The sequence below is a fragment of the Solea senegalensis genome, linkage group LG4 (assembly GCF_019176455.1).
Source record: "Solea senegalensis isolate Sse05_10M linkage group LG4, IFAPA_SoseM_1, whole genome shotgun sequence".
Classification (NCBI taxonomy): domain Eukaryota; kingdom Metazoa; phylum Chordata; class Actinopteri; order Pleuronectiformes; family Soleidae; genus Solea; species Solea senegalensis.
The window spans coordinates 15,016,430-15,043,729 of record NC_058024.1 but is presented as its reverse complement, the minus strand read 5'-3'; the positions used below and the strand labels follow the sequence as shown (position 1 = coordinate 15,043,729).

The 27,300-nt window shown below is 38.6% G+C and overlaps 2 protein-coding genes across 8 annotated transcripts in view; one reads left to right on the top strand and one right to left on the bottom strand.

Annotated features, from left to right (window-relative positions):
• Nucleotides 1–27,300, bottom strand: part of LOC122768110 (dihydropyridine-sensitive L-type skeletal muscle calcium channel subunit alpha-1-like) — a 34,507-nt gene that overhangs the window by 6,245 nt on the left and 962 nt on the right. For 3 of the 7 annotated variants that reach the window (XM_044023841.1, XM_044023843.1, XM_044023842.1), the window contains 29 exons: nucleotides 14,117–14,365; nucleotides 13,512–13,617; nucleotides 11,110–11,249; nucleotides 9,435–9,577; nucleotides 9,059–9,211; nucleotides 8,599–8,804; nucleotides 8,164–8,267; nucleotides 7,898–8,043; nucleotides 7,547–7,628; nucleotides 7,011–7,171; nucleotides 6,419–6,644; nucleotides 6,030–6,237; nucleotides 5,788–5,908; nucleotides 5,576–5,690; nucleotides 5,258–5,360; nucleotides 5,080–5,149; nucleotides 4,852–4,984; nucleotides 4,571–4,700; nucleotides 4,393–4,452; nucleotides 3,910–4,016; nucleotides 3,720–3,807; nucleotides 3,520–3,627; nucleotides 3,365–3,417; nucleotides 2,530–2,676; nucleotides 2,245–2,446; nucleotides 1,847–2,005; nucleotides 1,503–1,613; nucleotides 899–982; nucleotides 181–228 (listed from right to left, as the gene is read on the bottom strand). In XM_044023841.1, coding sequence (XP_043879776.1) covers nucleotides 181–228; nucleotides 899–982; nucleotides 1,503–1,613; nucleotides 1,847–2,005; nucleotides 2,245–2,446; nucleotides 2,530–2,676; nucleotides 3,365–3,417; nucleotides 3,520–3,627; nucleotides 3,720–3,807; nucleotides 3,910–4,016; nucleotides 4,393–4,452; nucleotides 4,571–4,700; nucleotides 4,852–4,984; nucleotides 5,080–5,149; nucleotides 5,258–5,360; nucleotides 5,576–5,690; nucleotides 5,788–5,908; nucleotides 6,030–6,237; nucleotides 6,419–6,644; nucleotides 7,011–7,171; nucleotides 7,547–7,628; nucleotides 7,898–8,043; nucleotides 8,164–8,267; nucleotides 8,599–8,804; nucleotides 9,059–9,211; nucleotides 9,435–9,577; nucleotides 11,110–11,249; nucleotides 13,512–13,617; nucleotides 14,117–14,365 — 3,763 coding nt within the window. Of the gene's footprint in view, nucleotides 1–180; nucleotides 229–898; nucleotides 983–1,502; nucleotides 1,614–1,846; nucleotides 2,006–2,244; nucleotides 2,447–2,529; nucleotides 2,677–3,364; nucleotides 3,418–3,519; nucleotides 3,628–3,719; nucleotides 3,808–3,909; nucleotides 4,017–4,392; nucleotides 4,453–4,570; nucleotides 4,701–4,851; nucleotides 4,985–5,079; nucleotides 5,150–5,257; nucleotides 5,361–5,575; nucleotides 5,691–5,787; nucleotides 5,909–6,029; nucleotides 6,238–6,418; nucleotides 6,645–7,010; nucleotides 7,172–7,546; nucleotides 7,629–7,897; nucleotides 8,044–8,163; nucleotides 8,268–8,598; nucleotides 8,805–9,058; nucleotides 9,212–9,434; nucleotides 9,578–11,109; nucleotides 11,250–13,511; nucleotides 13,618–14,116; nucleotides 14,366–14,946; nucleotides 15,163–27,300 lie in introns of those variants that run through there. The other 4 variants (XM_044023846.1, XM_044023845.1, XM_044023847.1 and 1 more) reach the window with 4 other exon arrangements.
• On the top strand, nucleotides 18,243–21,567 carry apobec2a (apolipoprotein B mRNA editing enzyme, catalytic polypeptide-like 2a). The gene is made up of 4 exons (XM_044023850.1): nucleotides 18,243–18,668; nucleotides 18,994–19,218; nucleotides 19,978–20,286; nucleotides 20,791–21,567. The coding sequence occupies exons 1-3, from the start codon at nucleotides 18,445–18,447 to the stop codon at nucleotides 20,279–20,281; spliced, it is 753 nt and encodes a 250-aa protein (XP_043879785.1). The 5' UTR covers nucleotides 18,243–18,444; the 3' UTR covers nucleotides 20,282–20,286; nucleotides 20,791–21,567.

Below are 27,300 nucleotides of genomic sequence, written 5' to 3'. Positions count from 1 at the left end.
AATAAGCCATTTCCTATGTGTAAGTGCAGTGCACCATTCCTGCATACATTACAGTTTGTTATCTTGGTGATCTTAATGGTTTTTGGAAATAGGGTCCTGGCTATAAAACACAATTGATAGACCAGACAAATTTCATGTAACAGGTGAATGCCATGCAAAAGTGAAGCAAGTGATAGTTACAGCACAGCCATGGAGACAGTAAAGTCCTCCAGAGGAGGCCAGTGCTGCCTGTGGAAGGGGAAACACAAATTATAGTGATGTCAGGAAAAGAAAGCTGCCGGCTGTGAAGGTGTCTGTGTGGCGAAAAAGAAGAAGGCATGAAACATATACAGCAGACAAGGAAATATTTTTTTTATGTAAACACTCACAAAAACAATAGACAAACCATATGCACTGCAAGAACATTTATTTTAACAGTTTGTCACATATACTTTAGCTGTGGCTTAGTCTTTTCCTTAGATACTGAACATACATACAATTGCAATACTTCATCATTTATGAAACTCACTTTTCTCATGTTTTACTGTAATTACATACACGGTCAGTGCAAAGAAGCAAGTAGATGCAAATTTTGCATCAGTCATGTAAGGCTTATCCAACAATATGAACCAATGTTAGAATTTAACAACAGTGCTGAATGTGTGCCTCCTGAGAGAAGAAGAGGAGAAAGTCAGAGAAATTGAGTGAGGAAGTTTATATGTGTGTCACTTGAGTCACGTTGTTGGCCACACAACAGTTTGAATGCACTAAACTTGTGCATTAACCCTGGGTAAGTGGTCACATATTATGTTTATTTCTGGTATTTAAGAAAACGTAAATGATCCAGCGACTACAGTCATGTGAGAAACACAATGTCATTTGGCAGAGAGAGAGAGAGAGAGCAAACGATGGTACTCACATCAATTTCACTCAGCATCACATCCACAACACTTCCAATGACGATGACAAAGTCAAAAACATTCCAGGGATCTCCAAAGTAACCCTAGGTAAAACAACAAAAGTGTGGATATGTGTTGAGATGTCACACACAATGAGGCTGGTTCTTTGGCGTAATCAACTTGGCTTGGTTCTAAATAAAAGAAGGCAACATCTGTTTCCTGGTCAACTTGCCTTTATTACTTATTGTGGGTATCTCCTTGCAACCCAGTCACAGTTCGCAAAAACTCTGATGCGTCCGATGACTTAAAATCTGTTAATCCTTCACACTATAGGATAAATCGGCCAAATAATCTGTTCAAATCAACCTAAAGGCAAGGAAGGCACCCGCGATTGTCGGAAGGGCCAGGTCAGATCCAAAGTTTGGCCAAGTCTCTTCTCGTATGGGGAAGACTTTATGTCCCACTTCCATTGTTATTATTGCCAAGCTATTATTTGGTGATTATTATAGAAATCAGATTTTTTATTATAAAAAATGATTACCACACTATTGTTACTGTTAATATATAACAGTGTCAGCTGTATCTGGACAATACAGTAATATAGTGTGTTGAAGTTTGACTAACCTTGGCTTTGAAAGCCATGAGTTTGAGGATCATCTCCACAGTGAAGAGCACAGTGAAGATCATGTTCAGCATGTCAGACAGGTGAGTAACATGGGCTGACTGGTTGCAGTGCTGTAAGAATTACACATGGACAGCTGCATGGATATCAGGTGAGACAGTGGGATTAACAGTTACAAGATGTACATTTGTAAATGTTTCACTTTATGTAATGATATGTTAAACTGCACTGAACCATTTTTTTGGTCCCTCTTTGCAAAAATGTATCCATAACATCAATTGTCAATCATGAAATGGGAAGTAAGTTCAGTCAGTGACTTATAATGTAATGTGTGTTGCATACATACCTGCATTCCCAGACACATGGTGTTCAGCATAATAAGCAGGAACATAAGGTACTCAAAGTAGCAGGAAGTGACGATGTACCAAACTTGATACTGGTAGGGGTTCTTGGGAATATAACATCGCAGTGGTCGAGCTTTAAGTGCATACTGCACACACTGGCGCTGGATAGGATGAAAGAAGGTAGAGGGGAGGTGCAGAATGAGTGAGACCTCCTGATAATTGTAGTACTACAATAAAATAAATAAAGCCTAAATACAAGGAATGGTTGTGTAATATGTGGGTCATCTATTGGGTCCGGATATAATTAACATATACAATGGGTACCCCCGAGCATCATGTCTTATCGTTGTAACTCTATGTAACTGTGTGTGTATGTGTAAGAAAGAGAGAAAGATCACACCTGGTTTTTGTCCAGCTCACAGTTCTTATATTCTTGCTCTCCTTGCTCCTGGAAGGTAACGATGACGAAGCCCACAAATATGTTCATCATGAAGAAGGCGATGAGGATGAGGTAGACGATAAAGAAGATGGAGATGGCCACTCGGTTGTTGTATACTGGGCCTTTGTCCTCTAAGTTTGAATCAATAGCTTTATAGAGTATCCTAGGTAAGAAATGCCCCAAATAAGCACACACATACACACACTGACTAAACTACATGTATGGAAAAAAAGACAGATGACTCACTTTGGCCATCCTTCAAAGGTAGAAATGGTGAAGAGAGTCAGCATGCCATTGAAGATGTTATCAAAGTTTAGTTCAGAGTTGGTCCATTTCCTGTCACGGACCACCATTTCATGAAGTGCTTCTTCCTGGTACCGTATGTAGGAACCTCTGAGCCACAGAAAGGGAGGGACAGACAATTCTTTACAGACTCAGTAACGGTCATCCCTTCTGCAATGCTGTCTAAACTGGATAACTGATATGCACCTAATTTAGGATGCATCTAACTAAAATGACAAATTATTTTGTCGACTGTCCTTTTTCCTGCATTTTCTCAAAGTCAAAATTATTTTGAATTGCTATTGTCTCAAAGTGAGTTAGCTAACGGCGCATTTCCACCAGCTCTACTCACCACGCCACGCCACCGTTTAAGTAGCGCTTCCACTAGCATAGTACCTGGTACCAGGTACTATTTTCAGTACCTGCTCAGGCAAGGTTGCAATAGCGTGCTGAGCAGGTACTATGCAATGATTGGTCAGAGTGCCATCACAGGAAGAGATGTCCCACACACAAATCAAGCCGAACAGTGCCAAACTGTAGATCACTTAAAACTACTTAACAATCCTAAACACATGGGTTAATCTCCAACAACTACAGGAGGCTGGTGTAAAGTCACTAATCACTCGTGTGTGTGTAGTAGGTACTACTTTTTGGAGTGGAGATGCAACCTAATCGTGCCATGCCGAGGCAAGTAGAGCCGGTGAATACGCCAAAAGACTATACAGAAGCGGAGGCCAACCCAAGTGTAACATGTTAAATCAACACCAGGACCGAGAAGGGAAAAAATTGCTGTCCTTACTTGCATATTTCCTCAGTCATTTTGTCAGGATCCGTACAGGCATAGAACTTGCCCTGGGAAAGCAAAACAAGTAACTCTCTCTCTTTATGAAAAAGCAGATACACAAAGTTCATTATGAAATACAGAAATAAGCTAAAGTAAGTCACTTCTCTTACTTTGAAAAGTTGGACTCCAATGCAGGCAAACATGAAGTCTAGAAGCATGGTGACCAGTACAATGTTTCCGATGGTCTTCACAGCCACAAACACACACTGAACTACATGCTACAAGACACAAGATATTACAAATAGATGATAATTCAGATCAGCACTAGGCCATTTGTAAAACTGGAAGTCTAATCAGAGACAATTTATACCTTCAGTCCCTTGGCTCTGTTTATAGCCCTCAAGGGTCGAAGCACCCTCAACACTCTGAGAATTTTCACCACTGAGATGGCACTGGATCTACATTACACAAACACAGAGATGTCACATTTGCTGATATATTTCTGTTTTCTTGTCTTATTGGCTACAAAGTAACAAGGCGCATTTGGAGAATCCACTTACTCCATGCCCATTGAGAGGAGAGACACACTGACCACCAGAAGATCCAAGATGTTAAAGGAGTTCCTGCAGAAGGACCCTTTGTGAAGAATGGCCCCGTATGTTGTCATCTGTAAAAGATAATATATATTTTGAACTCAACAACTGTGCTTTAGATAAGGTTAATGCTGTTGGTATAACAACGATTTAACAGAAAAAGGGACAATTGTAAATTGACAATTATTGTTGGGTATCATCTTGACAGATTGTGAGAAGGTGAGAGAAAGAAGTCATTAAATCAGGATCCACATGAAGAATCTATTACTGGGGCCGTCTCAATACACCAACTAACAGCCACCTGCAATGCTATAGCATCGCATCAGTTTTTTGGGGTTGAGAAACAATGATCGAATCCCTCAGTGAGCCCTCACAAGCAGCATGGAAGTTCACCTCTTCAAGTTTCATTTGTCAACCATCAACATTATCAACATTATTAACTGTTATTACCTTGAGCACAATTTCTGCTGTGAACACCGAAGTGAAGACTATATCAGCATAGGCCAACACCTAAAAAGTCAATATTTGCAAGGTTATTATATTAATATGCGTAAAATGAATGGTGAATATGTAAATTACAAATCTGATTTTGCCATCGCAAGGTACATTTCAGTTACAATCATGTCACCTGGTTCCTGAAAGACATAGGGTCAATGGGATCCTCAGCCGCTAAAGAAACCGATGACAGCAGGATGAAGAGGAGGATGATGTTGGTGAAGGTGGTTGCATTAATAATACGATGGCAGAGCTTCCGGAACCTGAAATTGTTAGAAATAAATGTTCTTATGAGTAAATTTAAGATGTAGGGTTGGAAGGATGATGTGTTCTCAGGTGAGATGGTGGGCTACGTAAATAGAACTGACTTAACTAGATTTGAATCGCTATCAACAACATATTTCAGCATCATACTTGTTCTGAGGTCCAAAGATAAAAAAAGAACTGGCTTCTGGCATCGGCACGGCTTCCTCCTTCAACTGCAGATCTGCCATTGGACGAGGTCTGGGGCTTTCTGGTATATCAGGGTCCTCTTCCTCATCATCACCTGACCAACAGAAAACAGAACAGATTAAAAGAGGTTAATTCTTGGAAATTGTATAATTAACAATAAAACAATGATGTGAAGGTTTTAAGATTGACCTGGAAAGTCTGCTGGAGGGAAAGGGTCCTTAATCTCATTGACGTTTGACTCAAACTCATCGATCTTGAGCTGTAGATGGGACAATTAAGCACTTTAAAGGTGGGATAGAAAGGGAGGACTTAAATAAATGCATAAAATGTATTGACAGAGCAAATGAATGCTTTTGGATCACCTCACCTTGGCAGTGGTAGGCATGCACTCGATGCCTTTAGCCCTTTGCTCAGCCAACTTCTTCGCCAGGTTTGCTTTCTCTTCTGATACTTTATCAGGTATGCTTGCCCTTAAAATCAACAAAGGAATCGGTTTAACTGGATGGTGGTTTCCGCTACTAAAGATTTTTTTTTACATAATCCTCGTTATTCTGGGTGTCCAAATTCATTTCCGACCACACTGTGTGACATACAGTGGAACTATCCTGCTTTTTATAGTTGTGCCTGAGATCATAAATTATTACAAAACCCCAAGATTTCCATTTGAAAACATACAAACAGTTACCTGAGTGCTTTCTTGCGATTCTTTTCCTCTGCTTTCTCCTTCTGTGCTAAAGTCAAAGACTCCGCCTCTGCCAAATTATCAACAGCAATGGCCAGGAAGACATTTAGGAGGATGACTGAATAAAAGGCGAGTTAAAGACTGTAATGTAATGGTAACAAAGCAACATATAAAACATACATACACAGAACACAACATGAACTTCATGAGGATACAATTTCCACAGACGAAGAGGATGATGAAGTAGATACTGACTAGTATTCCGGGCATGCTAGGTCCACCATGAGCCATAATACCATCATACATGACGGCATTCCAGTCTTCACCTGTCAGGATCTAAAAACACACAGCTCATTCATTAAAGGTAGTTAAACGTGGGTTTGACCAAGCACACTTCTGAACCTAATTGTTTTAATCAAATACACATTGTATTTTCTGAACAGTAGTCTTCCTGTACCTGGAACACTGTAATGAGGGCCTGAGGAAAGCTGTCAAAGGTGCTGCGCGGTTTGGTTTGATTGGGAAAGTTGAACTTCCCTCCAAATACCTGCATACCCAGCAGGGAGAAGATGACAATGAAAAGGAAGAGGAGCAGCAGCAAACAGGCAATGGAACGGACCGAGTTCAAGAGGGAAGCCACCAGATTACTGAGAGACGTCCAGTATCTAAAGGACATAACGTGAGTTGAACAAATCATCAGTCATTCAACTAGCTCTGTTTACAAATGCAATACACAATATTGTCGACAGTAACCACAATCCAATATTTACACCGACTTATGCAGCCCCTAATTACAAACAGTCATGTTTATGTACACATTAATGTTCATAGTCAAAGCTTTTTTACCTACTGACTTTAAGCAGACGGAGGAGACGTATGCAGCGGAGCACAGAGATACCCATGACTGACATGACGCCCATGTGGACAAGAATGAGCTCCATAATACCAGTAGACACCACAAAGCAGTCAAAGCGGTTGAAGAGGGACATGAAGTATGAGGGCAAGCCAAGAGCATACATCTTCATGAACATCTCAATGGCAAACATAGACAGCAGTAGCTTATTGGCATTGTCTAACAACGGTGGACGTTTTTGGGGCCAACAGCATGAAGAAAAGAGGGGGAAAAAAAAGTTAGGTAACTTTACATGATAGTTAAAGTATTGTTAAAACTGTTTCTGAAGTAATTAAAAATTGTTTGGATGGTATTTATATATTTGACTTAAAACAAACAAGGCACAGTTTGATTAGACATTAAGATATGTAACATATTTCTTAAGAGGTTGTAGACACAAAGGTATAGATTTTATGTTTCCAATTTCTCCACAATAGTGTCACATAATAAGTTAATAATTACTTAATCTCATAGCAAATCATTTTTTCCTCAATTAGGAAACAGGATGAAATGCATTACAGCCTGTTTAGTTTATGATGTGCTTACCTTGCCAGTTTGTGATTTTCTGAGACTGCTTGTGGTGTTCTGTTGCGATGGCCAATGTATTGAGAAAGACGAGCATGATCACCCACCAGTAGAACAGTCTGGACTTCACATACACTCTGCATTTACGCCTTAACCATCGATTCCACTTACGGGCCAACTTACTGCATGAAAAAGGAAGATGAATAAAATGGTGAATCCTTAGGGTCCTAAAATAGCAGTACTTTTCAATAGTACAATTTCAATACTAATATCATTATCAGTGCTGCATATTGTGTTGATGATAATGAGGGAAGGTGGAGCCAATCCAAGCTGGCAAGGTACAGGTTGTCAGACTATCAAATGGCCAACCTACAACACAAAGGTCAGTTTAGAGTCTCCAATTAACCTAATTCCAACCTGCAACCTGTTTTAAGACTGAGGGAGGAAACCAGAATAGCAGGTAAAATTATACGCACACATAAGGAGAGAACTTGCAAATCCCACACCTGAAGACAATTTTATATTAAAGATCTGAAGATTACAAAGACACTACTGACTAGTAATAGATGATCAGCTGCATTGTATCCATTTTTCCTACACTTCCCGTCTCCAATCCTCCATTCTCCGTGTGGAGCAGACCTAAAGAGAACACACACACACCTGTAAATTCAGAGTTCTATTATCTCACTATATGCAGTGTTGACAAGCACCTTCCTCTGTTATCTTGGTTTATTATCAAATATGCCATCACCCCTTGTGTAGATGGTAATGATGATAATAACAAGTTACTTACAATAACCACTTTTTCAACATACATGCTCAGTGAAGCAGGGCGACATCTATAAATCTATAACAACATTTATCATTACATTTAAATTTGGTGATTTAAATGAATTAAAGTTGCTTACCCTGTCCCTCCTGGTCATTGTCAATGACCTCAGCATGAGTAATCCACTCCATATAACCTTTGAGATCCTCATCTAGCTGCTGTGTTTCTCTTAGCTTTTGAAACTCTCCACGTGACTTGGCCTTCTCTCGCTCTTTTGTGAATTCACTGTTAGCAAAACACGTGAAAAGAGGTAGAATAATGTGTGAAGAACACAATAAAGCAGGAAATCATGACCATGTAAAATGAATTATGAAAAGTAGTAGATTGGCTTAGAGTAAATCCTACCCACTGAGCACACCCAGAACCAGGTTGAGCACAAAGAAGGAGCCAACCAGGATGAGGGTGGTGAAAAAAATCCATGGCCATTCCATTCCTATAGCATCATTTACCTGTCAGACAGAGCAAATAAGATCATTTCACATCTCTTCATGTGATTAATGCACAAAATGTGTGACAATCTAGCTATTATCCTTACATGTCAGACAGTATAAATGCAACATATTCTTTATTACCCTTTTCTAAATATGTTTGCCTATGTTACTGTTTCTATGTATGCATGCAAGTTAATTGGGTTGGGAAGTTACATTAGAAAAAAAAGACAAACTTGCAAAAAACCTAAAACAAATTGTCTACTTGAAAAAACCCTGGGTTAAATCATTCTCCTTCAACCCTAATGTGTGGCTAATAAGGTTGTTTGAATTAAACAGACCAATACCTTACCCAGTACAGGACATCAGTCCACCCTTGTGTGGTGATACACTGGTAGACAGTCAACATAGCAAAGCCTAGGTTGTCAAAGTGGGTGATTCCATTGTTTGGGCCTGGCCAACCAGCACGACACTCTGTGCCATTTATGCCACAACGGCGACCGTTTCCCGCTTGAGCACATGGAGCAGGCTTTTCATTCTCCACTGTTGCAATTATGTCTGAAGACCAGAAAACAGCAATCATGATCATGGGACACCAAAATATGAATTGTTTACCTTCCTAAAAAAAGTGGATGTCACTCATATAATTATGCACTAATAGCCAAACACCTGGTAATCCACAGCACAGCAACATTAGAACTACTAGTGAAATGTTTAATGTATCTTATAAGTCAACAATAAGTATCCATCCCATTGAATTCAGTTGTTCCTGGTGCATAATAAATAAAGAGTTATTGTTCTGCATACAGTACTTGTGCCTTTGTAGTAGCAGGTCTTGTGCATTTTGCACTTGAAGAGCTCCAGACCCATTATAGAGTAAATGGTGACCATGAAAAGGACCAGCAAAGTGATGTGAAAGAGTGGCAGCAGGGACTTCAGAATGGAGTTCATCACCACTTGCAAACCTGAAGGGCAAATAGAAATGCAACTTAGAATAAATCATACCAACTCTCATGTGTGATGTACACACCATGATGTGTTTAATCTATATGAGGTGGTATTACACAACATTGTTTTACTGATATTTTTAGCAGAGTTATTACTGAAAGTGTCAAACTCAGACAGACAAGCATCAGCAAACACATAATCTCCTTAGTGGAGCCTCAGAGTCACAGACGAGTTACTCACTGGGGACTCCAGAGACCAGTCTCAGAGGTCGAAGTACTCTGAATGCACGCAAAGCTTTCATGTCAAAGCCACCACCCTTTTCACCTACTGGAGCCTCCACTCCACTGAGGTGGTTAATGGCATCCACAGCCACAGTGAAAAGCCTGGGGAGAAACAAATGCTACATATGAGGCTTTCTCTGAATGGAGCATTTTAAAACACAAGTCTAATTTCTCACAGTAAACTGAAAATAAATGAGCATCTTCCCTGTCTTCCTTGACCTTTTTCCCCTTTAACATATGCCAAAAGTCTTTATTTACAAAAAAACAACTACAACACTGAGCAGCAAGTTCTGAAGTGCATCAGTGCTATTGAAAATGTGTGCTCACTCTATGAAGGCAGTAATGCAAACACAATTATAACTATACATAAATATGCCTGACTTGGATTATGAAACATTATATCAACATTATGGATATCAACTGCCATAAATACTGAAGGATAATCCCTGGTGATAATCCATCAACAGCTCAAGTACTGTGCAAGTGATTATTACAGTAAAAGCCCTGCTAGTATTTGAAATATAATTTTAAATTATTCTATAACAACTCGCTGCACTGTTCATTTTCAAAATAGACATGATGTCCACTCAGCAGCACAACAAACAGCTGAAACACTGTTGAATTACAGAAAATGAAAGACATATTTATTCCAATATTTATATATTTATGCATTCATCAGTTTATTATTTACACTTCCTCCTTCCTTCCTTATTTATTAATCCATGCATTACCTTATATACACTCTCTGTTTTGAATGTGTGATATAATACTCTAGAATACTAACAATACTAAGAAAAGCTGACATTTCAGTCACACAGTGAAGTGTGGGATATGATGGGCTGTGAAAGATGTACCTGTTGCAGCATTCTGGCAAATGTCGGCCCTCTATTTAGACACAAATGATGTGACTGGTATAAGAAGGCAGAAACCTTGATATACCTTGATGGCTGAATCCGAGGCAGGATCCAGATCCTCATTTGGGACACATCTGGTGGCTTTGACTCGTAAAGTAGATCAAGACTAACAATACCAGATCTACAAATTTAACATCTAGCAGGACGTCTGGGACTTTATTCAAGTGTGACAACACTGAGTAAAGGAATAAATTATAATAATTCACTCATAATTATTGACTGTCTTTTCAAAAGTCATAAAAATGACACTCCTTGTATAAACGTGGCAGTTGAAATGGAAGGCATCTGAGGCAGTCCATTGCAGAAAAATATTTACATCCTTCATTAACACATCAGTATCTTTATAGATTAAAAACCAATGTTTTTTTTAACTCAACAGTCAATAACAGACTGATATTTTGTGACCAAATGCAACACTGTTGTTTTTCACATTGTCATAATCATTGAAAATTGAAAATGAGTGAAAGCGAACAACCCTCATTGTTTCAAAATATGTTTTTGATGATAGTGTGCAAACCTTATTTTCGAAGAATACAGTACAAATAGAAATGAGCACAGCAGAGGCGAAGGGTATAGAAGGCCCACCTACCAATTGGTACATGAATGGAAAAGTACAAACATTCTGGTTATTTCCTGTGCCAATCAGCCCCCCAAAAAATTATGTCATGAGATGATTGCTGTAAAAATATAAAGCATTTCAGAATAAGGTCATCGACTTACCCAACAGATACACAAACGAAGTCCAAAATGTTCCAGCAGTTTCTTAAATATGCGTCAGCGTGGAATAGAAATCCATAGGCAACAATCTTCAGGAAACACTCGATAGAGAAGATGATGAGGAAGATGTACTCCAGGCTTTCCTGAAAAACAATGTTTTAATCCATGTTACATTATAAACAATAACCATTCCATAGACTACATTTAATCAAGATTCACACAACCATCCAAAGCACAAGAAAGGTAAAGAAGAGAGAGTACTCTGATGTATAGCTTGGAGACACTGTCTATAAGACAGGAGGTGGCAGAGACGAAGATGCTGAGATTCTCGTTTGGGAGTGACCAGGATTAGAAATTAGACATTAACATAATTTGAGGGACAACTCAGGTTGAACAGTTTGGAGATAAAGTATGAGTGTAAAGGTTGTGATGGTTTGGTCACGTATGGAGGAGGGACAGTGAATATATTGGACAAAGGATGTTAAAGATGGAGCTGCCGGACATGAGGAAAAGAGGAAGACCACAGAGAAGCTTCATGGATGTTTTGAAAAAGGACATGTGGACAAGAGGACAGTTGCTGTAGGTTTTATGTTACACGTCACAGTCTGTCTGTGACTGTCACTTTCAAACTCACATTGCTCTGCAGTGTTTAATGGCCTCTCCCATTTCACCAGGAGCATGCAGAGAATGTCTATTTTAACATCACACTGACAATGTCCTTCACCAGTGCCTGCATGATAATGCCTTTGAATCATTACCGTTGGTTGTAAATGGATTCATGTGATGTAAAAATAAAGATGATGCAAGACAACAACCAAAATTAAATATGAATAAAATTAATTAAATTAAAATTATAATATATAAGGATAGAAGCTGTTGGGAAAACATGTTTTCTCGACTTGTACTGTTAAATTATTAAAATGAACATTGAAATGCACAAAGATTAAAGATTGTTTTCCCATTTAGGAAGGACTTCTAGGTGCACTTATGAGAGTGCTATGCTCTCACTCTCTGTATAGCACACCAGCCAAAACTGTAATTGTGATGTGATAAAGTGAAAAAGGAAAATATATCAGAGACAAATCATTCACATGTAAGACAATATGATAATAATAATATTAACAATGATAATAATAACAATGATAATAACAATAATAATCATAATAATAATGATGATTGTGGAAAATTCTAAATGATCACAGTGGTGTTATGTTGATTTTGTGTGTATATTTTATAAAATACATTGCTTTAATCCATACTGGAGAAACAGTTTGAGTTTTGCTACTCAATGGTGTCAACTCTCAGTGTGATGTCATCATGATGAAAATGTTAATTTAACAGGGTGAGCCACATATAAGAACGTGAGATAGTCATGTCTGTCATTTTGAAGCTGTAAATAGATTAACAGTTCAAGGTACAGTTTAACACTGTTAAAATTGGTAGGAGGAGCATTTTATTTTTATGTTAAGGAGTGTAAAACATAAAAGGATTATGAACTTTTAATATAAAATTGACCCATTTAAATAATCAAAGACACTATTTATTGCTGGTCTTAGTGTTTTTTCTGTTTCCTCCAAATTATAGGCTTGTGGCTGAGCCACAGTAGTAGTATAAGAGGGCATATCTTAGATATGACAACAGCAAGATGCTGTGATTGTTATTTTCAACAATACATTAAGCGGTAGGGCTACAGCATCAGGTCAAAGCTAGAGCCTTGCTTCACTAAAATAAGAGTAAAATAGTTTTTTTCCTTGGAAAGGATGTTTCCTCTATTTGCACATGTGCAAACACCATACAACAAATAAATAAATAAAAGCCTTGTGTGTGATTACAATGTATATCAGTGCGGTACACGGTTTGATAACATTATTGCACTATATCAAACAACAAAACACACAGAATTAAACCTCTGCATGTGGGTTTATTTACCGTTTATGATCTTTTACATCATACAAACACATGTAGCGGTGTCCTTTTTTTAAATTTTCTTAGGCAAATTATGATCTGGCCTTGTAAGTTACTTTTTTTGTTGTTATTACCTCTAATTGCCTTCTATGTATCTGTTAATTTTTCTATCTTTCTGTCATTGCCATTTCCCCGCCCATATGACTCTTTCCATCCTCTGTCCAAACTAGGAAGCACTTGAATTTTGTTTTAACGACTCATGTATCCAAACATTGTATGATGTTTTATGGTCTATCTATCCATCATATATGGGGGCTTTACAATACAAAAAAAAAAAGAAAGTCAGAACTGTTCAGATCAGAGTTTGGATGTTGAATCAGTGTGTGCTCACTGCATTTTCAGTTTTTCTCAAGAACTATACAAGTCATATGAATTATAATAAATACTATTTCACTCAAATAATATCAACGTATGCACACAACAGAAGCATGCTGACGCACCAGGTTGCTGTTGGTGTTGTTGCTGTCTTCCTCAGGCATGGGCAAGTACACAGCCAGAGCCACACAGTTGGCAAAGATGGCCAGTAGGATGATGATCTCAAAAGGTCTGACAATAAGTTATAGGAAGCCTACATTTCAAAATCACAGTGGTTCACATATACAGCAGATGTTCCAATTTCACTAAAAACAAATATGAGATATGATGACAATTGCTGACTTTTTCACAACCCCCAGAATTATATGACATATCATAATCAACTAAAGAGTAAATTGTCTATTATTTGTGGAGATTTTTAATCCATGATTTTGTTGGCCATGCATTCACACACATTTGTGTAGCATTCAAAGTGAGGGCCCTCATAGACATAATGCATTCCCTAGCCCCTTTCCCTAACCTTATCCATCACAACTAAATGCCTAACCTTTACCATAATCCTAACTTCAACCCTAATCCTATAAAACCGGGACTTAACCTCCAAATAGAACCAGCCTAAATGTCCTCACTTTCCCAAAAAACACACACACAAACTGTGCAGCAACAATCACAGGACGTCTTGTCCTTTTTTTCATCCATCTGCCTGTGACCCTTTACTAAAACAGGATACTTCCACTCCACAATACTGATGCACGCCTTGCGGAAAGGATTTTTCAGTGACAAGAAAAGGAGAGAGCGAGCAGGTCTTGGGTTGCCCCCCGTCGCCATCAACTTCTTTAGCTTCTCCTTTTGTTTTCTCTTCAGCGTTTCCTCATCCATGATGTAGGATGACAACGGGGGACTGCTGCTGTCTGCCATTTCTGCTTCAAGAAAAAACGATTGTGCCAAGTTTTCCTTGAAGTGGTGGTATTCCAGAAATCTGTTGACAAACAAGGTACTGCTTTCAGGTTGGTGTCTTTTTGGTCATTTTAACCCTTCTCAGCTTGTCCCAGTCATCTCCTTCACTCCGTTTCTCAGTTTGACTGAGCTACTCCTGTCCCCGTATGTGGAATGACATGCAGCTGTCCCCTCTACTTGTACGGGATTGGTTTACAGAGCAGCTGCTTGGACAAGAGAATAAATATAGACAATGAGCATGGTTGTCAAAGCACGGTGTGACAAAAGAAGACGTTCCCACATATATTATTGGTGTTTGATAAGAAATAGAAGTGATTGAGTGTATCTAAAACTTATAGCGGGGGGAAGTACGGGCCATGAAAGATGTTACATAATAGGTGTTCTCAAATAGTACTGTAACACAGAAGCATTCCACCACTTGCTTAGGGCATGTTAACAACACAGTTTCAAAAACCTTCTACAATTGTCAATGCTTAAGAGCAATCATAAGCTATGACACGGCCCAATCAAACCAATTTTATCTATAAAGCACATTTAAGAAAGAACATCAAAATGAGTTTTCTCTACAGAGTGTCTGAACTCATCCTGAGAGGGTGGACATACGAGAGAGGCTCGGTGTTGAGCCGCTGCTCCAGACATCTAGTCGGGATGCTTCCTGGATGTCTGCATGGGGAGGTGTTTTGGCCATACCCAACCAGAAGGAGACCCTGGGGCGGACCCAGGACACGCTGGAGAGATTGTATCCCTCAGCTGGCCTGGGAATGCAGTTTGTCCCACCAGGAGAGCTGGTTGAGGTGGCTGGGGGAAGGAGTGTCTGGGCCTCACTGCTGAGACTGCTTCTCCCGCAACTTGGACCCAAATGAACAGTAGAAACGATGACAGTAAAACATAAACAATGTATAAAAGCTAAAAGCGACATCTCACACGATGTTGAAAGCTAAGAAACAGAGGTGCATTTTAGGAAGGGATTTAAAAACAGGCCTTTCTGATGTAAAGCTTCAACCGAGTTCATGGTTCAAATAAATCATGGATAAGGCTGGTCAGAGGGATAGTTTGGAGTAATTTAAGTAAGTACTTTAAAAGCAAGTAAAATCATTTTAAAATGTGAGAGGTCAGAATGGGGAAAATGTACAGGTGGTTATGTATACCAGAACTTTGCAAGTCTCCGTAAACATCTAACCATCCATCCATCCATTCTCTATCCTGACTGTTGTAAAAACTCACTGCTTCCTCCACCAGAGGGTCGCGGGGGCGCTGTGCCAATCTCAGGTACATCGGGCGGTAGGCGGGGTACACCCTGGACAGTTCGCCAGTCCATCGCAAGACACAAAACTTTGTGAGACCTCCTGATTCTGAGGGCTCCGGGTTGGTGGTCCTGATCTTGCAAGGCTGCTTTTGCGCTAACAGATGCTAGAGGGAGTGAAAACAACTCTCCATCTCTCCACAACAAGACCAATACAGTGACTCTGAAACTGTTAAATTAGTGTAAACATCCTGCATAGTTCTGCTTTAAAAGCCAAGCAGCAGCTTTATGGGCTAACTGCATGTGGTGCAGGGAAACCTAACTAACCTCACAATAAAGTACTTGTGAGGATCTTGTTTCCTTTGTAGTTTTGTTCTCTTTTGCTGTTGTTGTGGTTTCTCTTCCTTTTGTATGGTGTGTGCTGCAGGGGACTGGCTGTAGTGATGGCAGCTGCCAAGGCCCACCTGGTTCTCATTACTCATCACCTCCATATAATTTTGCCTTCTGTAGAAGTTCTGTAGAAGCACCAGACCACATTCTTAAAATCCTCTCAACTCTATGTTTATTGATCAAGTGTATGTCTTTTAGAACATAGACTACAACAATTTTATTCAATTATTTATTGTCTAAAAACTCTAGCAAATCAGAAATACTCACAAAATAAAAAGCAAATACTGCCATCTGCTGGTTATTACCCTAAAATATGAATCATACACAACAAATACAATCTTTTTTACCTGTAACCTAACCTGCCTGAAACAAAAATGTATTCATTGACTTCAAGCTGTTCAAACTTCAGCTGTGATTCTTTTCTCCACAACCAGTAGATGTGATCACATCACTTATGTGATATTTGCACCTTAGTTACACTATGTTTCAGAAATGATGTCACTTTGGGGCTTTTATCCTTGTTTCTTATCTGAATTTTCCTCAGGCAGAATCTTTTTATCTGTGCCATGAATAATCATGTCCACTCCCCACGTTTTTGAATCCCTTCTTATTTTTATTGGACTGTCTTTCATTATTTTATTTCAGGTGGAAATTGAATTTATATTGATTTGAAATAGATTTAAATTGAAACTTTGTCTTAAAACTTGAGCATTTTATTTGAATTATACAACCGTGACTTTTAATGTCTGTTAGTGACCTGATTTCTGATGATTTTACAACTTTTGTTTCATAATGATCATTTTTGACACGTATAAAAACACAAAGGATTTGTTGGTTCCATTGCTTCAGGGATCAACTGAATGCAGCATCCGAGTTGCATTGTTCCACTCACTCGCTCACTCACTCACTCTGAAGTTTGTCAACTTCTTCAGTGGAAAATCTGCAGAAACGTTGTGTTGATCACTGTGCAGTTGCAGTTGCGCTAAAAATCACTGACGTCATTGTTTGTAATTAACATTGGCACCACCTGGTGGTCTGAGTGCAACAGCTTGTTGTGGCTGTGCTATCAATCACACATCATCACACTAATTTGCCTAATATCCCCTGATGGTTTACCCACAATCAAACAATAGTCTACTGGAGTGTTTTAGTTCCTTAAAAGAAGTTCCTGGTACTTTTAGTGGAAATGTCAAGTGTGAACTGGTGAACAAATTAGATTTTGAATGAAAGAAAAACATATTATGGATGAGTTTGTTGAACACATGCTTTGCATCACTGTGGTATGACACTACTGTTGCCCTTTGAGTGGGATTCATCGTTTATCATTATTGGCTTGTGTTTGAAGTTTACTGTTGTACACTCAGCATGTCACAAATTAGGACTTAGCCATGCACAGTCAGAAAGAATAATCAGTCCTATCATTGTCGGATTAGAAAAGGAAATGTCAGTAGACTGAATTTACTTCACCTCATACGACCACACCTGCTTCCTCCTGAATTCAAGTGTGAGGGCATGAGCTTGAGCGCTGAGGGGCCCTTGGGGGGGGGGACAAAGAGGCTGTTCATATGCAATGTCTTTTTTGTCTGCTCTTTGGGACAGTGGAGATGGAGAGATAGTTTCACGGTACATGCTTTGACTTCACTTTGACACTTGGGTTTAAAAGTTATGTTTTTTGTGTTGAATGTGTTCACATTACAGAATCTTCTCTTCACAAAACTTCACAGTCCACTAACCCCCATGTGTCCTGGCTTCTTCCGTGTTTTGCACGTGTTTTACACGTAAACGACCTGTAATCCGGCCCTGGTTCTGCCTGTGTTTTATGTGGTAGTAAAAACTCACACACACACACTACCTGTTCAAATTTAAAGGTTGAGCCAAGCCAACCCCAATCCTCAAAGTCTTTAAATAGACCCTCTTGGTCTGTGAGGTGCAGCTGTCTGTGTGCGTCTACCATGGTTCAGCCTATGAGCCTTTAAAGGCCAGTGTTGATATTTTTAGACTGAAGTTGCTGATGTTGAGTTTTTATACAGTATCTTACCCAGAGTCTAATTGCCCTTCTTAAATCCAGTCAGTCATGTCTATTCATTTGTTAAATGTATTCATTTTAGCTGGTTTTATTCTGATTATCAGAACAGTCTGATATCCACAGTTTGCCAGTAAGTAAACCAACAGATTTACCATCTGTTACTATAACATTAGCCTGGGTTGCCAACACACCTGTTAGCTCCCTGCACCACTTTTTTCCTCCAAACTCTCCTGTCATCTTTACCAGTCCACTCCTCCCCCTCTCACTTGCCCTCCCTCCCTTCCTTCATGTCTTCTGTCTAGTCATTTTACCTCAGATCCTTTGTCCTCATCTCTTCTGTCCTCACATCTTGTCTTTTTCTACGTCTTGACTTTTTGTTCTATAATTATTCCGCACAGATTCTCTGTTTTCTGAATTTTCCTGCCAGCCATTTCTTTCCACCATGGCTGACAAAGGTCATTCACAGACGAGAAGAAAAGAGAGAAAAGATCCAGAAGCAGCTGAAAGGACCAAGGGAGTAAAGGAGAATGAATCGGGAAAAAAAGAAAACAATGGAGAAATTCCTCCAGCTGAGGCAGCAGCTAATGGTGGTGCAGTGGCTAATGGTGAAAATGGAGAGTTTAAGGTAGAACCAATGGAACTACCTCCGTTTGAAATCATCAAAGGGTAAGTCCAGTTCAAAACAATGTCATACAGATAGAGTAAACCCTTGAGTTATTATCGTATTTACCAAGTGCAACGTGTACGGCTGTTGACTTCAAAACTATAACCTTCCAATCTGCACTCATACACTTCTACCCTTTCATCTTAATTAGAGCTACAAATTCTATACAGTACAGGTCACACTGTATAAAATAACTGTATTTTCACTGTATTTGCTGAATCTTCCTGTCGTCTGATTGAAACAGGGGTCAGCTCCCCAGCTCCTATTTTTGGCTTTGCACAATGTCAGAATGTGAACTGTTTTTTTCCTCTCTTCTGTTTTCCTCAGGGACCGCATTGATCCTTTTGCGTTTAAGTTCCAATTCAAGAATGTGGAGTACTCCTCAGGTCGCAATAAGACCTTTCTGTGTTACCTGGTAGATACAGGCAACACAGCTGATGGACTTCTGAGGGGCTATCTGGAGGATGAGCATGCTGGTGCTCATGCTGAGGAAGCCTTCTTCACACAGTGCCTGCCAGACTACGACCCTGCACTTAAATACACAATTACCTGGTACATACTTCTACTTCATACTTAAATTGTCAGATGCTATGTGGTTAGGGTTAGACCAACAAAACTGTTAAATGCAACTCTAATCAAAACTCTCTGTGCTGTAGTAGACGATCTATCCCCCAGTCTACTATTTAGAGTAATATGCACTATAAATATACGGTCAAATGCAATTCAAAACAAAACTCCAATGTTACATGATACATGCATATGAAATATTATATTGTTTGGTTGTAATGCATGTAATGCATATTACTGTCAGATACAGTGTATAACTCACTGAAACAATCCATATAGCAAACAAGTGTGCTCAATTATTTGATTTAGATTCATTTAAATGATTTAAAAGATCTGATGCAAGTTTGAGTGTCAAACTTTCTCACCAATGTTGCCACTGGAGGGCAGTACAGTACAGTCATATCATGTCAGTTAGCTGTAATTTTAATAATCAGTTATTGGCTGTTTGAATGGGTGTATGAAATAAAAGAAAAAACAAGTTGCACATGCAGTAGATGCGCTCTATGAATGTGTGAGTGAACGGGTGAATGGCAGAAACTGTCGTGTAAAGCAGCTTTGAGTGGTCAAGACTAGTAAAGCGCCATATAAATACAGAGCATTTACCGCCATCATTATTGTGCTTTCATAAAATTGGAGTTGTAAGAGACATGATTCAAAAATAAATTAAAAATGTGTAATGTATAGAAAATCCTGAATCCCTCCTACACTTAATTTTCCTTCTTCTCTATGAAACTTTCCTCTCAGGTATGTGTCTTCTAGTCCCTGCTCCACTTGTGCAGGGAAGATCGCTGAGGTGTTGAAGGCCAGGACAAACATCAAGCTGAGCATTTTTGCAGCGCGGCTGTTTGAGTGGGAGGAAGAAGAGATTCAAGCGGGGCTGAGGGCCCTGCATGCTGCTGGCTGTAAACTGAGGATCATGAAGCCTCTGGACTTCTCCTACACCTGGGATACATTTGTGGAAAACGAAGAAGAACCGCTGAACCTGTGGGAGGACTGTAAAGAAAATTATGAGTATTATCATGAAAAGCTGGCTGACATTCTGCCATGAACAAAGTGAGTGATAAGGAGAGCCTTTGTATCTGAGAGGTGTATGATGTTGTGCAATATCCATCACCATGCTCATTTTTATGTAAAGTATTTTCGAATCACAGTTAAATAACAAACTGATCACTAAAAATTCAATAGTAAAATATTAAAGTCGGGGTGCAGCACATGCCTAAAACCCCTTTAGTATCTGTTCTGAGGGATATGAGTGATCTGACATCACCTTGTAATGAAAACCTGTTTTAAAACTAATGATAAAATTAAGAAAATTGAAGAAGTATTTGCAAAATGGTGCCATGGATAACTAAGGTGGAGTTTGTACAGGTGTATAATTCATGGAATTTTAGCAATGGGTTATTTACTATAATTAATGTCAAACATATATCATCTTTTAACAAAAATTCTGTGTTTTCATTGATTGGGAAAGTGAATTGTTATGAATTCTGTACATAAACTGCTAACTCTAAAAGCTCTGTCTCACTGTCTGTCTCTCCTCTGTCTGTGTTGACATAGATCCAGTATGAAATGGATCCAGTGTGGGTTTCCCCATCAACAGTATGAATTGCCCCATCTACCATCACCATTAATGCTTTGTTGTTGCCGTTCCTAGTGCTAAAATATAATAGTTCACTTCTACCGTCACCCTTTCCTGTGTAATAATGCTGTCATCAAGCTTTGTGTTCACACATTATCTGACTGATCCTAACACCTGGTTCACACTTCAGACATTAGTGCTTTAATCTACATGTTTTGGAGTATTTCCAGTTTAAAGTGCAAATGCCTATGTTCATGTACAGCATATAGAATATTAAGCCACTTAAGTTTGTTACTGTATTTTCCACTCTGATGTGTCTGTGTGTAAGTGAGAGAGAGAGATGGAAGGAAGGGAGGGAGGGACAGAGACACTTAGTGTTGATGACGATGAGCATTGTGAGAAAGTGATGAATGAGTGCGTGTCAGCTTTTCTAATTTCTAATGCCTAAGTCATTCATATCTTTTTAAAGGACCGGATCAAGTCACGTACAATGAACACGTGACTTTCTTGGTCAGTGATGGTGCATCTGCATAGAAAGCGTTCCAGATGTTATTTTTGTTTTGTTTTTTTTTAAAATCCGTAACACATGACGTCATTTTCTTAAAGCACACGGATGAAGAACTGAAGCTGCTGCCTTAAATTTCTAAACACAGAGATAAGCTCTGGAGATAGTCCACACTTTTTTTGTGTATCACAAACCTGTGTCTGTTCTGTTTTTTTTCTAGTTCTTTCAGTAATAAACAGATTCAGTAGTCTGTTGTTGTTTTTCAGTTGACACGTCACATCACGAGACTTAAGAGCTTAAGACTTCATGCATGCAGTTACACCTTAAACCAGACATTCTTGTTTATTTAATGTGTGAAAACGATGCCTCGTCCTCCTGATTGAATCATTCTTCAACCTGTCATTCAGTATGGTGACCTGGTTTCTTTTGGCACACGATGTGGTTAAACCTAGACCTGACCAACTCACACAAAGCCACACTGCCCTGACTGGCTTGTAAGCACTAAGTCAAATATTAGAGTATTAGGACTGTTGTCGGTGTATATCAATTTTTGAATTAATCTTCTGCCCCATGTGCCATGGGCCCCCATTTGAGAAGTATTCAGACAAGCCTTCAGTAGCCACGTGCATGTGTAGCTCAACTGGTCTGTTAATCTCTTAGGATTGTGGATGATTTTAAAACTGACACATCTCATTTTTCACACCACCTATGCAGTAGCAAAGCCTCATGTCACTCAATGTCAAAAAAGTACAAGAAAAAAAATAAGTATAGGTTTTTGTACAGGGAGGTTGTTTTGGGGGCTCATCAGTGATAAAGGCTGTTGTGATTGCTGAACACAGGCGAGTGATTCAGATCATCTTATTAACACTATCCCCATGGTGACATTGCATTGTTATGATGCCACACACAGACATGCACATACATGTTGAATAACAAGACCATGGTTAACATGGATTTATAACTACCTCACTGACAGGCAACAGTTTTATTTGTCAACATTCAACGAGTCACATCACCTGTTATATGTACTTACACGGGTCTACCACAAGGCGGTGTCCTCCTGCCTTTGCTATTTATCCTCTATCAAAACGACTGTCAGTCATGACACCTGTATAGTGATATATATGATGATATGTGGCTCTGCAGGCCTTTTAAACAATGAGATCAATTACAGAGTAGAAATCAATCATTTCTGTAAGAGGCATTTAAGCAATCTATTAATCGAATTAAGAACTTTTTTTATTTTCTATAATTTTTGTGAGTAACTCAATAACCACTTTTTTTAGCAACTACTTTGTCTACCAATTCCACACGGTTTTGATTCTCATAGGCAAAATATATATATAGTCTAGTCCAGTTACTTTCTTAACCATATCCCTTTGCTTCTTTCCAACATTGATGCATATTCAATTTGCTAAAAAGTAATAAAAGTTCCTTCCAATCAAATTCAATCTTCAGCTACCAGAAAACAACTATAAAATGACTAAAACTCGGATTACAGATGAATCTCATGTCATTAAAGTTCCTTGTTTTGGTATAGTATTTTACACCTTATTTGTACACAAATTTAAATTGAATGTATGTATGTATGTATGTGGAATTAGTTGGATCAAATGGTAACACACACCTGCTGCACATAAGGCAGCTCTCATCACTTGTTTTTAAGTTGAACTTTTTCTCTTTGGCATTCCACTCAGTGTGAGTTGTGCTGTGTATGTCTTTGCTCCTCACTTGGTGTTTATGTTTGTAAATGCACTTTGGTCAACAAGGTTGTTTTTAAATGGGCTGCAGTTGCCAGAGGTTTTTTTTTTAGTCCTTAGACTGCTTTTAACCATGTGCTGTATTTAAATGTTTGAGTAAAGTAACCCAAATCTACCTTTGTGTATGAAAAGTCCTGACACTTGTGGTGTCATTATGTCGGAGAGCCCCTTTCTTAGGATGTCATCCTGAGGGCGTGTCTAACCTGTGCTTCACCTTGCAGGTAACCGATAGATAGATCTCAATTGCCATTGTTGTGAAAAAACAATGGAAAAAATGTTTACCAGCTCTGTAACATAAAAACAACAACAACACACATAAAAACAAACACAGCATTAGTAGAAGCCCAGACTAAAACAGTTAGTATTAAAACAAAACACAAGCGAAACACACAACAAATGAGATCATAATAAATAAGAGAATAAATACTAATGTCCTAACTCAATGAATCTGTAACATTGGAATTACTCCTACACTGAAGATTTAAATTGATCATTTGATGGTTTAACTTGGTTGAATTCACATATCCCTTAAATGCCTTACATGCTGTGGTCTCCCTCGAGAGTTGGACCTTATGACATTTGTTAAAAAGACATATATCCACATAAACCCACAGTCAGGTGTCACCTTCGAAGAGTGCAGTCTCAGTGTTCATTGTCAGTTCTGTGGTGATGCTGAGTGCTTAAGGCTTGCCTAATGACAAACAAACCTGTCATTCTCCTATTCCTTCAGACAGTGTGGGAACCAAGGAAAGGACTTTTGACTAATTATCAAAATGTTGGCTCAAAATGTTAACATGCTGCCAGGAAAAGAACACATGCACAGCAACAATAGAGTTACACCAGTGATAATCTGGTGCTTTCCTCACAAAGGAGGGCAGACATAGTTTTGGGAATTTGTTATGTAATTCACTTCACTATGAGGAAAACAATGAGAGAGAAAGAGATAGTTAGTGAGATAGATAGTACCTTATCAGAACCATTATTCCTCATGGAGATAAAAAAAAAAACCTGGTCCTAATGAGGTAGAACAAATCCCTTAGTGCATTGTCAGTTTTGCATCATACTTTTTAAAATTAAAATACCTTCATGTTGTTTGTGTAATTTAAAGAGGTGTGACAAATGAGCGGTTAACTGGGCTTGTTCACTTCCAGGAAACTCCACTCACAAAAGAATCATGCTCAACTGGTTGCTCTCAGTAAAATGGATGCTAACATAACAATCACAAATAAAATAAAATAAAATACATTCCCTCAAAAATAAATAAAAATCCTGCACTGGTTTTCTGAACAAAAAAGATGTTCTTTTTCATTAGCAAGCAAGAGAAGCTTTCATTTCCTCCTCAAAAGCTTTATGCGATTCAGTTCAATTTTATTTGTAAACGCCAAATCACAACGTACATTATCTCAAGGCACTGTACATAGTAAGGCAAAAATCATTACAATATTATAGAGAGAAGAGAAACCCAACAGTTCACACAATGAGACAGAAAACAGCTTAAATTCTAGAAAAATCTAAAAGCTAAACTTGTGGGACGTGTTTGCTTTCATTCAGTATTAAGTTGCTGTGTATTTAGTTCAGTTCAGTTCAGTAAACTGACACTTCAGTAACTTCTGTCGTGTGTAATCATAATAGGCCCCATTGTGTTTAGGTGACTGGTCCAGTTGCTTTGTCAGTGACAACATGTCATCATTTCATCATGTCATCATCATTAGACGGTTAGAAGATGATTCCTGATTTATGCTGTAAATCTAGTTGTAAGTGTCAAGATGAAATGAATGGCATTTAAAACCATGGTTGAGTAAATATGTAATATTGTGACTGGTACATATATACTACATATACATATATATATATATATAGTATATATATATATATATATGTACTTCTTACATCTTAATTAGGCTTTAAACGTATATTTTATTATAAATTCATTAACTTAAACTCCTCTCAGCAGCCTGAGCAGCTCAATGAGACAAACCAGAGCACAGAGCTTTACTCTGTCTTTTCTATTTTACTCATATTTGCAACTTGTCACTTTATATTCTTATGCTTTTTCCTGTAGGTATTACGTTTGTTTGTTTTGTAACTTGTATTTGAGCTTAAGTGTCTTGCTTAGTTTTGCTGTTGAACCTCAGCTAGTGATTGGCATATAATTATATAATGAGTAGACCTGGCATGTCTCTGTCTGTCTTTGTTTCCACACTCATCTCCAAATTTCTTATTTTGAGTTCAAATAAATGACCTTAAACATGTTAAACTGACGTTAACTCCCTCTCCATTCTGCGCCAACTAGCCAAATGCCACTTCTTTCCTTTGGTTCTTACAAAGTAAAGTATTATTGCCAGTCTGTAATGACGGCAATGTGGCACTGAAGCTTCGATATGTGCGTCAAACCCTGAACTAAAATTCCTAAAAAAACACTAATTCAAAGCTTGCTTTGGTGCGAAAGAAATCATGTGACGCACAACGCCTGGTTTGCGGTCCAGTCAGTCACTGGCAACTTGTGAGCAAGTATTTTCCAAATGAGGAGCAGTTGTGAGCAAATTAAGTAATCGGCTCGATCCAAAAACTGAAAAATTAATGCCAAATTTTCCCGGCACGCTCTCCTCAATAACACAATACACACATTCATTAATCTTTGCTTGTAAATAGAACATAATATTCAGTCTTAATGTGTGTGTGCATCAAATAATCAAAGCAAAGACAGAACAAAACGTCTTTTCTAAGCAAGTAGTTTATCCAACACTGCTCACTGAGGTGTGTGTGTAATTAAAAGCCTCCTGTTCAGCCTGCCTAACATGACTGCAGCCTTGTACTTTGCCAGGAGAGGTCACTCTATCTGAAGCTTTATGAGTGGCTCAAGTGGTTCACAAAAGCTTCATTTGCTCATCATTACCAGTCTGACACCAACCTGTGAGTCTATACGCCTGCACACCTGGATTGAGCTTTGTTTTGTTCAGTCAGACAGATGAAAAAAGTTGTTTGGATTACCTTGACATGTTTCAACCACTTCCCCAGCTCAGGTCATGTGATGTTACATGTGACATGTCTTGGCTTCCTGTTTTATGCAGGTTTGTCAGACAGCAGGGGATAACTACGCCCCCTGCTGTCTGCATCCCCCAGCATCCCACCAAACAGAACGATATCTACAGATAATCTAACCAACTAACTCAATGATTTTACCAAGAAGACAGTATGAACCTTTTTGGACAATACAATACAATATAATATATTATATATATTATATATATATATATATAATGTATTATATATAATATAATACAATAGCTCTGCAATAAATGACTGGTATGTCATTTCTGAATTATATTTCTTGAATGTAACGATGAAATAATTCATTCATAATTAAAGGATCCAGTTACCCACTCTTTGTATCACCATCACTTACAAGTGCATTCATCATCTAATCGCTATCTGTCAATGTTAAAAGCTGAGTCAGAATGTTTTTTTCTTTTTTTTCTTAAATCTCTGTAATGCCTTATTTATCTCCCCATCATGACTTCAGTTCAATTAAGTTTGGTATCTCAAGGCACTTAACATCGTAAGGTTGAGACGTAACATAGCGAGAAACCCAACAGTTCACACAATCAGCAACCAGTGGAGAGAGAAAACAAATAACCCAAACTAATACATGTTTAAAACCACAACCACAAAATGGCAAATGGTCAATAACTGGAGCTGTCTTGGCCCAACATAGACAAGGTCATCCAGTCCAAATAACATATATCTGACGTACAGTATCTTAAGTCAGCAGCAACATTTACTGTTGTCAGTAAAGGCTGTAAAAACCTGGCAGTAAATATTTCCTGGCAGGAGACAGTAGTGTCATAGCCAAGGAGCAGTCTCTACCTTAACACACAATGCGTTATCAGTGTCAAGCGATACTCACACATGATACTGACGGGAAATAATGTCAACCAGGTAGGAGGGTGGGATCACAGAAATTGAATAGCAACACTAGTTTGTGATTACATCCACTATTAGCTTTTTTCTAAAGCTTAAACATTTTGTTTCATTTTTAGAGTAGGAACCTTTAGACTTTAACTGTTGACCGTCAAGCGATTTTAGGTTGGCAATGTCGTGCAGCCTGGTGAACTATTCAGTACAGTACATGAGTGCATGCTTTTTCTCCTCTGCAAAGGTCAGGTGGCGTTTATTTAATGCAACCTTCAAGGATCACTAATCGTGTCCGGGAGGCTGACACA